The 12,898-nt window shown below is 39.2% G+C and overlaps 1 protein-coding gene across 1 annotated transcript in view; it reads left to right on the top strand.

The window, feature by feature from the left end:
- Nucleotides 1-12,898, top strand: part of PARVA (parvin alpha) — a 64,174-nt gene that overhangs the window by 38,372 nt on the left and 12,904 nt on the right. Inside the window, exons 3-8 of the mRNA XM_085063094.1 lie at nt 1,594-1,683; nt 1,783-1,853; nt 2,465-2,567; nt 4,515-4,655; nt 6,613-6,728; nt 12,007-12,065. Coding sequence (XP_084919220.1) covers nt 1,594-1,683; nt 1,783-1,853; nt 2,465-2,567; nt 4,515-4,655; nt 6,613-6,728; nt 12,007-12,065 — 580 coding nt within the window. The remainder of the gene's footprint in view (nt 1-1,593; nt 1,684-1,782; nt 1,854-2,464; nt 2,568-4,514; nt 4,656-6,612; nt 6,729-12,006; nt 12,066-12,898) is intronic.

Raw genomic sequence — 12,898 nt, 5'->3', positions numbered from 1 at the left:
TTTCATATGGCAGACCACAAAACATTTCTGAAAGCATAGAAAATATTTGGAAATTTTTAAGTCCTGTTATTGCACCAACTGACTGATTATCACAGTATTTGTGTGAATTTAGCTGTACTTATTGCACTAAGGAAGTTTAGGCAGAGAGGTAAAACTTCCAAAAGCTAACTTAGGAGGCAGCCAGGGGAGCAGAGACAAAACAGAAGATCTTTAGAGTACTTCCATGTTTTGTTAGAAACCAAATTGTCTCTGTAATTTTTAGAATAAATTAAGGAAAACATCAGCTGGTAAATCTGAGCTGTTGAATGGTGAGTCTCCATCTGCACATAAGTCATATGTTTCAGTTCATGTCAGAAGGTGTGGACAACTGCCTGAATCTTTAGGCCATATGTAGGATTGTTGGATAAGGCTATTTTAAACTGAAGCAACAAACTTATGTGATCACCACTGTGGTTCCCTCCATGCTCAGTGCTGGGAGTTCTTCCATAGCACAGGATTGTGTGTTGGCTTGTTGGTATTTATTCCCCTCTGTTAGAGTGGGAATAAATGGGGGTGTGAAGGGAGGGCTTCACAAACCCTCCCTTATAAATAACCCTCCCAGTAAATGGGGGTTGGGCAGTGAAGGGAGGGTTTTGTCTTTGAAACCTATTAAAGTTTGGGTCACCCAGAGGAATGAATGAAGTTGTTGTGACCTGTACAGGGTACAGAACCTGTGCAGTACAGAACAAGTGGCAGGCTTCCCTTTACACCACTTCTCTGGATCTTTCTGGTCTTTTCCTCTCAAGAATGTTGATTTTTGTAGCATTTGGGGACTTTGGCAGGGTAAGACCTTCTCCATATTTCCTGACAACTGTTGGCATCTCCAGACTATGTGATATTGGATTATTTCCCCATTCATATCTCCAAGTTCTTTCTCAACCTATGTCTGGACTCCACACTAAGGCAATACTTTTTGAGGGTTCATCATCCTACACTGTGTCTTCCTGCTGTGATTTCTGCTGAGGAAGGGCCAAGAACACAGGCCAGAAGCACCCACAGCCTGCTGCAGCTAGGCAATGCAGACCAATCAGCATCCTGAGCAACAGAACATGCTGCTGTGTTCTGCAGCTGCACCCTCAGTCCTAAATAGTTCTTAAATCTGGTAACTCCTGTGTGGTACATAGCCAGGCCCAGGTCTTCTCAAGTAGCTACACTTGAAGCATCTCCAGAGCCACGGTGACATACTGAGAGCAATAATCATTATCCTCAGCTAAAATGATTCATTGGTGTTAAAATGTCAGGACCATTAAAATGCAAGTGAGCCTTTTAAAAATTTGAGGACAATGGGCAGTATCCTGAAAAAGATTTGAGGTAATTGCGTTCATTCCGGTACCATTATCCATGAAAAACCTACTCAGACAAGTAAAGGTTTGTTGGCTGGGCCTCCCATTTTTGTTAGCCTTACTTTATTGCTGTAATTGCACCCAGTGGCTTATCTCATAGAGTCATGTTCTTATAAAGAAATTAAGACAATTAATGCTACTTTTAGTGAGAGTGAAATAGTAAGTAAAATTAAATTGAGATTTGACCAAGCTTTTCTTTTTTATTTCCTAGTGTCTGAATTACAGGAAGAAGGAATAAATGCCATTAACTTACCTCTCAGTCCCATTCCATTCGAACTAGACCCTGAGGACACTATGCTAGGTAATTCACAACAATTTTACATCTCAACATAAAAGCTTGATGTAAAATAAAGTGGTGTGCCTGAGATAGTTTCTAATGTTTTTCTTCTAAACCTTCCAGAGGAAAATGAAGTCCGAACAATGGTTGATCCAAATTCAAGAAATGATCCAAAATTACAAGAACTAATGAAGGTAATGAAAGCATGTAAACCCTCTCAGGAAAGTAAAACTATTTTTTAATGCCATCCCTGCTCTTTTCACTTGAACACTTCAAAGCACTCGTTAGATATAAGTTAGTTGAAACCACTTGGTATATCCCAGTGGAATGGGGAGGTCATTTATTGCAGTATCTTTCTCTAGATCTGACACAGGGAGACTTAGGAATTTTGATTAAAATCCTGAATCCAGATTCTCAGTCGCATCCCACCCGCTGTCTAAGATCACACTGACTTTCCCTCGTCTTTGTGATTCTTGGGATTAGAACTTTAGCAGGACGTGTCATTAAAATCAATTTCAGCACCTTTTGCTTCACAATAAGATGTTAAAATGCTACTGAAATCAAGGGAAAGATTTCACTCCAGAAAGCACTGCATCAATTAGTATTTGTCTAGAACTTGTGATGCATTGGCGCAGCCACCCTAGAATAGTCCTTCCTGAGTCTTTCCTGTTTGCTCCTGAAGGTATGTCAGACTGTATTTTGAGCTACTGCAGCTTTGGTATTCTTTCTGCTAAGAAAAATGACATGTGTTTTAAATTGCAAATGAATAGCGTGTAATACTGCCAAATTTGTGTTTCCCATATAGGTATTAATTGACTGGATTAATGATGTGTTGGTAGGAGAGAGGATCATTGTGAAAGACTTGGCTGAAGACCTGTATGATGGACAAGTACTACAGAAATTATTTGGTAAGAAAAAATACACGTGCACACTGTTGAGGTACTTTGTCAGTAAGTCGATCTCTTGTTCCTGCTGAGGAGCTTTGGTCTCGTCTTACATTTATGCCACTAAATGATATAAAAATAGCATTGTATTATGAGACCCCTGAGCAACAGGCTGTGTGCACAGTCCTCATGGCTGCAGTGCAATGTGTGGTGCTCTGCACTTGATGAGAACAGCACAAAGCCTACCTGGGGTGCTGGAGAGGGAGGGCTCTTCTCTTGGCAACACTGTTCACACCAATTAAATTTATTATCTGCATATGGGCTGCACAAACTTCACCATGTTACAAGTGGAAAGTAAGTTTAAAGGCAAGGGCATTTTCAGTACCACGGTGGATGTTTTTAATCTCTGCTCCTTTCATACTATAGTTTATTCACATCGCAAGGTTCCTCTGGAAAGTTGGAATTCCTTTCTGGTTTGGTGTCTGGCTTTTAACATGACTGAGGTAATGGTGCCCAGTGGACTGCAAACTGAGCTTCAGCTGAGAAACAGATAGAGAAAAGAAACTGCTAATGCAGAGTTGGCATATGCTTTTTACACTGTTGGCTTGAAAGCCATTTTCTTAGTTATTACAGCTCATAAAGTCTCCAGTAAATTTCTTTCCAGTATCCTAAATGAATCTTGAAACAGCATGTGAGCACTTCTAATAAAGACTTCACAGACTATTCCCTTCTATGAATGGTTAAGCTATTGAATGTATTGTGATGGACTGGATATGCCCTAGACTGAGCAGTTGGATTGTCATGGGCAGACCTCCAGTGCCTTTCACCCAAAATTGCATATCAGATGCAGCCTGGTTCTAAATATGCATATTTTTGATTTCAGGGGAATCTTTTCCTTTACCCTTAATTCCTTGTGGATCAGGTCTCTGCTCACTAAATCTTTGGTCTTGTGGTGAGACTATGCACAAACTGATTTCTGAAGAGGCACAAGAAACCTATGGAGATAGCAGCTTTTTAGGCAGGATTAAGATATAGCTGGATTAGGAAATAGCAGTCTCTTAGGGTGATAGTTTAGGCTCCCTTCCTTTGGGAAGATACTCAGTTGGCTTTGATGAGAACAAGATCAGCTCTTACCAAGTAAGATATCTCTTAATAAGATACTCTTTTTTAGAAGTAAATTGACAAGCGACCATGCATTTTGTTTCTGGTGTTGTCACCAGGGAGTTCTTACTGCTAAATTTTTTTTGCTTACTCTTTAAGGTAAACACTAAGCCATGTATGTATATACATAGCAATCTGTACTAATTAGTAACAAACCAATTCATGAGGTATTGTAAAATGTACTGCACATTTTGAGTGCAGAAAAGGCCTGTAGTTTCCTAGAGAAAAATTGCCTGAGGTTTAGTTGTTGTCATGCTTCCAGAAATACTTGTTTGCATTTATTTGGTGCATCCTCCACCCTCCATGAATATAGAATCACTTTGCTTTTATCACAAATGGGCCAAGTAAAATTTTTTCATCTCCTGCATCTGAGGTAGAAGCTGTGGGGCTGAGACTGATGAAATAAATCTTAAAGTTGGTGTCTGTTTCCTAGGTTTGATGATCTGTCATACAAGCCACTTGTATGAAGAATTACTTTTATCCAGTAGCAGTAGAAGTTATGGGCCTTACCTCCAAGTCTGGTGCTCCTTAGAGTAGAGGGAATTGCAGCAAATATTTGTTAGCCAGTGCTGTGGCATAGAGTAATACTTGGCCTTTCCCTTGTCAATGTCTACCTAAAGGGAAAATATGAACTTACCTTTAGGAGCTGAGAAGTGTGGGGGGGAAAGTGTATCTGGAAGAAAACACAGATAATACTAAAACTAGGAAGTCTGATGTCACCTGAATTTACCTCTGGGTGCATGGAATGTCTTTGTATTCTTCTTGGAGTTGACAATTGCTTTTCCTCCATTTTTTCTTCTATCTCTTCAGAGAAGCTTGAAAGCGAGAAGCTGAATGTTGCAGAAGTTACTCAGTCTGAAATTGCTCAGAAACAGAAGCTACAGACAGTGCTTGAAAAGATCAATGAAACCCTTAAACTTCCTCCAAGAAGCATTAAGTGGAATGTTGACTGTAAGTTGTGTGTTTGCTATGCTGTTCCCTTGTTGACAGCTAGGAGTTAATGGGTGCTATCTGTAATTCTGAAATATCCAATGATAAGGGAGGGCTGAAACCTGGTATTTATGGTAGGAACTGCTCTAAAGGGAGCTTCCAGGTGTGGTACATTCTACCCTCTTTACTGGTGCTCAGCCTTCCGTTGCAGTTAGGTGTCTTTTCAGAATCTGTCAAAGTGTGGTGGTTTTGCTCTGAAGTCCATGTGCATGCCAGCTTGATTTTTGTTTTGCTATATTGGTTTGTTAAAACAGGCAAGTACCTGCAGAAGTGCAGTAGATAGGCAGAAGGAGAGTCAGGTCCTAGAGCTCTTTGTTTGTGTAAAATTTGCAACATAGATATGAATAATATTCCTGATCATTTAAGGCTAAATGATGAACCACTGTTTTTGATTACAAAACTCTCATCAAGACTAGTTCTGCGCCCTTCCTGTTTTATTGTATTGAGAATGAACATAGCAGTATCTAATAGAAATGCCTTCAGTGACCCAGCAAGAGAGACTTTGTGCATATGTGATGAAAGAAAGCAAATTATCAGTTTTAGAAAATTAGGCCACTTTATCTGTTTTAAGTTTGGTTTTCAGAATCATTTCATGCTATTGAATACCTTGACCAGTACATCACATTTTCCTGTTTCCTGTACCTGTCTTGTGCTGAGCAGTTTTGTATCCTGTTCCATTCACAACAAGTTAGTGTGAAGGAGAAGCATATCTCGAGGGAGGAAGAGTGAATATTAGGCATTTTGACTCTCCCCTTTCTGTGGTCCTGCTGAATTTTTTGTCCCCTTCTCTTTTCAACCTCCCTGAGGTTTTTTTCCAGTCTCTGTTATGCAGCTGGAGGCAGGGTGTTTGGAGTTGCCTGACAATTTATTCTAGTTTAATTTAATTTTTTACATGTGTTTTAGAGCTGCAGTAGAGATAAAGAGCAGCAGCTGGGCCCAGCTGTAGCACACACTGGTGGTAGGCAGACAGACACCTTTGTGATGTTCTGCTGAAGCACCTCATCCCTGACCACTGGCACTCCAGCAACATTTGCCAGCAATGCCACATTTTATATTAATGATCATCTCCATGGCATAGCTGAGACTCACATTGGAAGATAATGAAGAAGGATATTTTAGTTAATCTGACTGTGTTTCAGCAGTGAAGTAAAGTAGTACTTAATGATTAGTTCAAATACGAAAAACCTAAGTGTGCTGCACTCTAGCTATCAAAGATTTTTTAGGAATTCTACTCTAGAGAATGCAAAAACAAAATAGAAGAAGAAGAAAGGCGATAATAAGGATTGGAAATTATCCACTTTCATGCCAATTGTTTGATACTTGATCAATGATTTCCTACAGATTGGCTTTTGATATCTTGTAAGTTGTGTCAGTGTTAACTACGCACATGAAACCTGCTGCAAAAAAGCTTCAATAACAGAACTAGAACAACTTCATGAGGAATGTTTGAGTCATTGAGTTTAGTAAGTTATTGCTTAAGGCTTGTGCCAAAATAGGCTCATTTATCATCCTGCAGACATTGTGACACTTAAAAATGAATAAGTGCATGTTATGAGTACAAAAATATCTTTCTGATAGTCCATAAATCCTTATTGAAATAAAGGGAATAAAAGAGAGGCAAGGAGAATGCAGAGACAGCACTTAAACTGTCGTACATAAAATCTGGCTTTTGGATCAGCTTTAGATTTCCATCTCCACAAGCCTGTGGCATCCAGACGTGTTGCACAGGGTAGTGCGTTGGTGCTGACGCATCTTGCAGGAGACCACTGAAGATGAGGCGCCTTAAAGGTGCCCCCTGGCTCTAGGTGGCAAGAGGAGAAAAAATCCCATAATCCCTCCATCCTAAATAGAAGTGAAAATAAGTGCCCTAGTTACTTTGTTTGTGGTGTGTAACTTGTGCTTTTAATCTATATTTCAGCTGTTCATGCTAAAAGTCTCGTAGCAATACTTCATCTTCTGGTTGCATTATCTCAGTATTTTCGAGCACCAATCCGACTCCCTGATCATGTGTCCATTCAGGTGGTTGTTGTGCAGGTAAGAGGGGCATTAGACAGCACTTGGTAGTGTTCTTAAGTTGGCTGAGGGGTCTCTTGAAATAGGCATGTGGAGTTTCTGTCTGGGCAGGCATGTGTGTGTCTCTTTGGATGACAAGAAACACACGTGCGTCTTCCCTGCTGACAGTGCTTCAACCAGGAAAAGGCAGAAGTGCTTTCCTAGATTGAGCTGTGGCTCACAAAAGCTTATTTTGATGGGCCAGACTGTGACATTAAAAATATATGAAGCATTATTATTGTTGGAATGTGTTTATCACCCAGTATGATCTCTAGAATTATTATTTTTCCCATTTTTTGACGCTCTTCTTACTTGTGTAGAGATTCAAATCATTTTTGGCACTGAATGATGAATTGTCACTGTTTATTACATTCAGATTCATGTTAGGTGACTAACTATTCTTTTTCAGCCTTGTGCATGCTAATTTAGTCTGATTACAGTGTTGGTTTTCTCATAAACATGCAAAAAAACCCCGTCAACTAAATCTTTTGTCAGTCTCCTTATTAGACCTCATCCATTCAAGCTCTTCGTGTTTTTCTGTTCATCATTTTTCTTGCAGCTGAACTTCTGCTTACTCTTATTTGGCCTCTTCCCATTTAATCTGCTTTTCTTTCTCTCCGATTAACTTTGCCTTTATTTTTCACACTAACTGTCTTTATTTATGTCTTTTAACTGATGTTACCCTGAAGTAACTGGTGGAAAGAGCTATTGCTCAAGTTTTGTGTGGTTGAAAATCTGTGAGACAGATCTGAAAAAGTAAACATTCTCTTTGCTAGAATTCAAATAGGACAAGTTTTGTAATTTGGGGAGAAATCTGAAGGAGAGTCTCTGGTAAATGCATCACTGATGTCTGGTAGTGACTCATTGACTCTCAGATTCTGCTTCATGGGTTTCTCTACAGATGATGAAGCAGAATCCCTGATAATCTGCACTTAGGTGTCTAAGGCTTCAAAGGAACATTTCCTTTGGCTGTTATAAATGTATTTTTACGCTGGTTAATCTCAAAGTTCCACCAAAACCAACTTAAAAGTACAGTGAGCAGGGCATCTTTACGATGAGAAACCAAATTAAAAAAAGAACACAGCCCTAAAATAAAGAACCAGAACTTCTGCTGTCATTCCATACTTCCAGACAAAATTCCAGTTGAAATCAATGGGCATAATTGTCCTCTTGTTAAACAGGCTAATGCAGTTCAACAGCAAATGCACTGAAGTCAGTACAGATAAACCAATTGAAAACAATAAGTAGTGGGAGAATCTGGCTCACTCTTAGTTACACAGCTGTAGCTCAGGCGCCAGTGGTTTGCAGGGAAAAGCAGTTGCACCAGAATAAAATCCAAGTCATGTTGAAGAAGATTTTGTTCGGCAGACCCTGACCTTGGTGACAGCCAAGCAGTGGAACTCCAAAGCTCTGCTGATTCCTATTAGCACATAGTGGGGGCCAGTATATTTACTGTAATTGTTTGAGACATTTCTTGTTTTTATTTTATGGTGAGTGGGCTTTTTAATTTTAGTTTCTAAATCTGTCTTTCATGTCACATGGGACTGATTCTATATCATGCATCATGTACCCTTTGAACTCATGAGAGTCTTAATCAACAATCAGCAGATCCTAAAGGCTAATTTAGTGGTCAGATGTGCACACCTCCTGTTCTAAACACTCATGCATTCTGTAAAGAAAGATCAAGCCTAGGGAAGCTTAACGGACTTTGCAGTAGCTGTTTTTAAATTCTGCTGTGTATGGAAACCCATAAAATGTGAGAGTTGCCATGTTGTCTGGATGTAGTTTATTGAAATAGAAAAAAATATATTTGTGAAACAAAAAACATGTTCATGTCCAACAGGTAATCATCATAGTTCTTATGAAAGCTTGTTTCCTTTGGCTGTTTTGTACAAAAACTGTTAGCAATGAGAGTAATATGAAATCTGGGTTTAGGCTGATTTAGGAAAAAAATGTGATAGTTTTGTACCTTTTGTAACTACTCCAGTATATTATTTTCTTTTCCTGCCATACCAGTACAATAAATAACTTTGAACAAAGCCCAGGCTTTGTTTGATCATATCTACTGAAATGACTGAGAGCTTTTTTGGAGAGCTGGCCCTTGTCATCATTTTGCCTCTTTTTTAAAATTATGTATTTATACCATCCACAAATGGTTAGATGACAGATTGTTTGTGTCCAAGAGACGGAAGTCAGAGAGTGTAAGAATGCATTGGCAGAGCAGCCAGAATGGCTTCAGCATGTTCTGGGACAGCAATTCTTGGGTGCATAAACTACTCTTAGGCAAAGCTAGGAAATTAATTAGATTAGATGAGTGTGTAAATCACTGCCTTAATCAGAGCTCATTGGTCCTACTACCTGGAAAGATATGAAATGTTTTGAAGCAGCACTGCCTCTAGGTTCCCAAGAAGTCTGGTCTGAACCTGTGACAAATATATTTGTTCTTTCAAGCTCCAGAAGAATTCTGCATTTCACTTTGGTGGGGCAATTATAAAACATTATCTTCCAGGTGAAATGGATTGTAGCAAGACATAGGCAAAAAGCCATCCAAATAGTGGGAAGACTTTCAGACTGGGACCTCATGGGTGAAATTAAGCAGTTGGCCTTCAGTTACATAAAAATGCTGACACAAAAGGAGATAAGAAGATATCTTTTCCATTTCCAAATGTACTACCCAAGTTTCAGATTTTTTTTTTTTTTAGTTCTAGGAGTAGTTGCCAGTTTTAAATGGTAAGTGATTAGGAATATCTTCAGTGCCTTTTGTGAAGTCTTTTAGCTGTGAGGGGAGAAAATGCCAAGCCTGTTCACTAAGGTCTTCTGCCGTTGCTGGAATGCATGTCCAGCTTTTCTCTTTAATGGCAAATCTTAATTCGTGCCTCTTTCCCCAGTGACTTTCAAACAGTTGATTTTTATAGTTTGTTGTTTCAATTTTAGCCACAGATGCCTTTAAGGAACATGCTGGACAGTCTTTCAGTCCTGAGTAGCACCTCTCTGTATTTTTAGGAATATTGTGTCATTCTCTGTCTAGTATAAGACAAGCTTCATAATAGGTGACATCAGTGTTAGGGTCAATTTTGAGGTGATGAGTTTTTAAAGTGCAAAAGATGTATGAGAAGCAGCCTTCAGGGAAGGTGCTTAGACTTGTGTTTGAAGGTCCATTCTGTTACCATTGGAAATTTGCCAGTCTTTTAACAAATAAAAGTATGGGAAGGACTATCTTGACATGTGCTGGACAAATAAGTGTCCCGTGGATGCATGTCATATTTGGGCAATGTGGAAATCCCATTAATGTTAACGGTCAGGTATCACAAAACTAGGGCTTAGTATCAGTTCAGTTTGGGTTTCTTTGTTTTTGTTGAAGATTAAGGTGCAGAAAGTTGGGTTTTTTTTTTTTATATTAGTTGCAGATTATCGAAAAGGGAAGTATGTTTTTATATCAGTACTAAAGTATGTTTTAGGCAGTTTTTGTGTGCTTGCAGAGAGAAGGTGTAGAGCACTAGAAACCTTTTTATGCTCCTTTATTCCCAGAATGGTCTCTGAAAACTACAGCTGCATTTCTGTGATGCCCAACCCCTGTAGGAGATGAGAGTAAGAGGGCTCTTGCTGCAGAAGGCATCATTGGCATGTCAGAGTCATCATGGGGAGGAAATAAAAGTTTCCTTTCACCCTGCAGCAAAGGGAAAAATAAACAAAAATCCCAGAGTAGAATTCCAAGTTGAGCTTGCATGAACTAGATTGTAACTTGAAGTTATTTCAGTTAGTACTGAAGACAGCACTTACTGCTGTCCACAGAAGCTGTAAGTGAACATAGCCCTAAATTACATAATTTTTCTTCAGGAAATGTCTCTGCAGCTGTTCTGTGCCCCCTCATTCAGTAACACCCTGGACTCCACTATGTCTTTTTGATGTTCGAAGGCCCTCCCTGAATGCATTTTTTTATCTTGTAAAAAATATTTAGAAACAGGGCTTTAAAAAATATCATGTAAACACACTGAAACTGTCATCTCATTGAAAGGACAGTTCAGATTACTCCAGGTGCCAGTCTGGAGTGACCCAGAGGATGCTATGTTCAACTTCCTTGCAGAAATAAATACATCTTCCCATGTATTTTTAGTAATGCAGTACAGAAGGAATAGACTCAGGCCTGGCTAAGTCCTCAGTATATCATACACCGAGGACTGCCTCAGATGAGGATGTGCTGTCTTCTCCAAGGCAGGGAAGAGCAGCAGCTCCAGGTCACGTGCCATGAAGGACTTTTCCTCAAGGTTGTTCTCCTTTTCTCTTTTCCACGTAGAAGGCAAGTCTAGGACCAGCATAAATCTATTTTTCTCATTTCCTTATATGACAGAGAGTGAAGAATCATGAATAATTGCCTAATGTCTAGACATTAAATGAAGTTGTCATCATTTGCCTGACTTTTCTTTCTGCACTGCAAAAGTTTGGTAATACCAGCAGACAGAATTGACAGAACACAAAGAAAGGCGAAACATATGTGTGGTATTTACACCGGCACCAGATGACTGTGATCAGCAAACTGGAAACAATGTCAAGCTTTTCAAGTGCTTCATTTTCCAGCTGACTCAAACAGCAGTGATTGGAGTTGGCTTCTGCCATGTTGGGCACAGCCTCTGGACAAAGTCCACTCAGCACCAGGGACGAAGGGCTTCTTGCTTCTGAAGAACATCAGAGTCAGTGCTGGAGCAGGATGGGAATGTGGATGGAAACTCCCTTTTGGTTTCCCATCAGAAGCTAGTAGAGCTCTTTGTCTGGAGAGAAAGAAAAGATTGAGGGGGAGAAAAAATAAAAAAAAAGAGTAAGAACAGGGCAGAAGGAGCAAATAGCCTGAGAGCAAGATTTTTGCAAAACAGAAGCATGGGCACCGTCTGCCAAGCTGTTCATTGAAATACTGGGTTTAATTCAGCTCACCTAGACATACCTCTACTAAAATACTTACATATGTGTTTGGGTGTTTCAAATGTCTTGCTGAATTGGGGCTTTTAAAAGAAAAGTGAATTAAGAACAATGGAGAACGGAAAAGAAATAATTCCTTCTACAGGTGGAGTTTCGGGTTTCTTGTTAGCGTACAAAAGAGTTCTCTGAAATACTTGCAATGTAAAATAATATGTTACTGCAAATTTGTTTAAGAAAAGTTCTTATTCTGCAGGTTTCTTATCTAATTATGTTTGTGGATCACAAATTTTTACTGTACCCTAGGCCTTAAATTTGACTGAGAAAAATGTCACTTTTTTACTTTTTCCAGAAACGAGAAGGAATCCTCCAGTCTCGACAAATCCAAGAGGAAATAACTGGTAACACTGAGTATGTCAACACCACTTTTGCCAGCAGTTCAGTAATTGAACACAGATGTGTCTCAGAAATTCAAACATTTGCTGATATTTAGATTTCAGTATATTTTGAGTTCCAGGGAAGATGATGCATCAGCCAGTGACTGTATTTTAGCCTTTTCAAAAGCTGCAAACAAACATTTAAAAATAAAAAAGGAGGAGGAAATAGAGAGGTGGAGAACTGAAAGCAGGACTTTAGGAATGTGAAATCATGGTAGTAAGCCCCGTATGTGCCATTTCACTGAACATTTTGTAACAGAAAAGTTATTCCAAACCAAAAGAGAACAATAGTAACATATCCTGGTTTCTAACTGAATGGAGAGAAGCAGGACTATTGACTTATTGTTAATGTGTATGGATTTATGTGTGATAGTTACATGAATGATCAACTGGAGCAAAATGGTGCAGTCCTTAAGAAACCAGCCCAAGCCTTGTTTTGACTGGATTTGTATTGTAGTTCGTGTGATAGATGCATCTTCAAAGCTGAGGGAAAATTTTTCACAAAATCAATGTGAAAAAGCTTTCTTCACACAGGCAAGGTGTGTTGATTTGGTTCAAAGTAGGAAATACAAGATCTGGCCTCCTGTGAGACTTCAGTGAAGCCAAGAGATATTATATTGATAGACTCCAGACTAACCCAGATCCTCAGTTGGAGTAATTTGGTGAAATATTTCTTAATTCCATGGATCTACTCTGGTATTCACCAAGCTGAAGATCCTACCATGTATATTGTTTTCTTTTGTAACACAGTATCTGCAAGTGAATTATATATAACTATTTTGTTGTTTTCCTTTTTTTTTTTTCCAT

The sequence above is a fragment of the Lichenostomus cassidix genome, chromosome 5 (genome assembly GCF_008360975.1).
Source record: "Lichenostomus cassidix isolate B80296 chromosome 5, HeHo_3.0, whole genome shotgun sequence".
Taxonomy (NCBI): domain Eukaryota; kingdom Metazoa; phylum Chordata; class Aves; order Passeriformes; family Meliphagidae; genus Lichenostomus; species Lichenostomus cassidix.
This window is presented reverse-complemented; position numbering and strand designations above follow the sequence as displayed.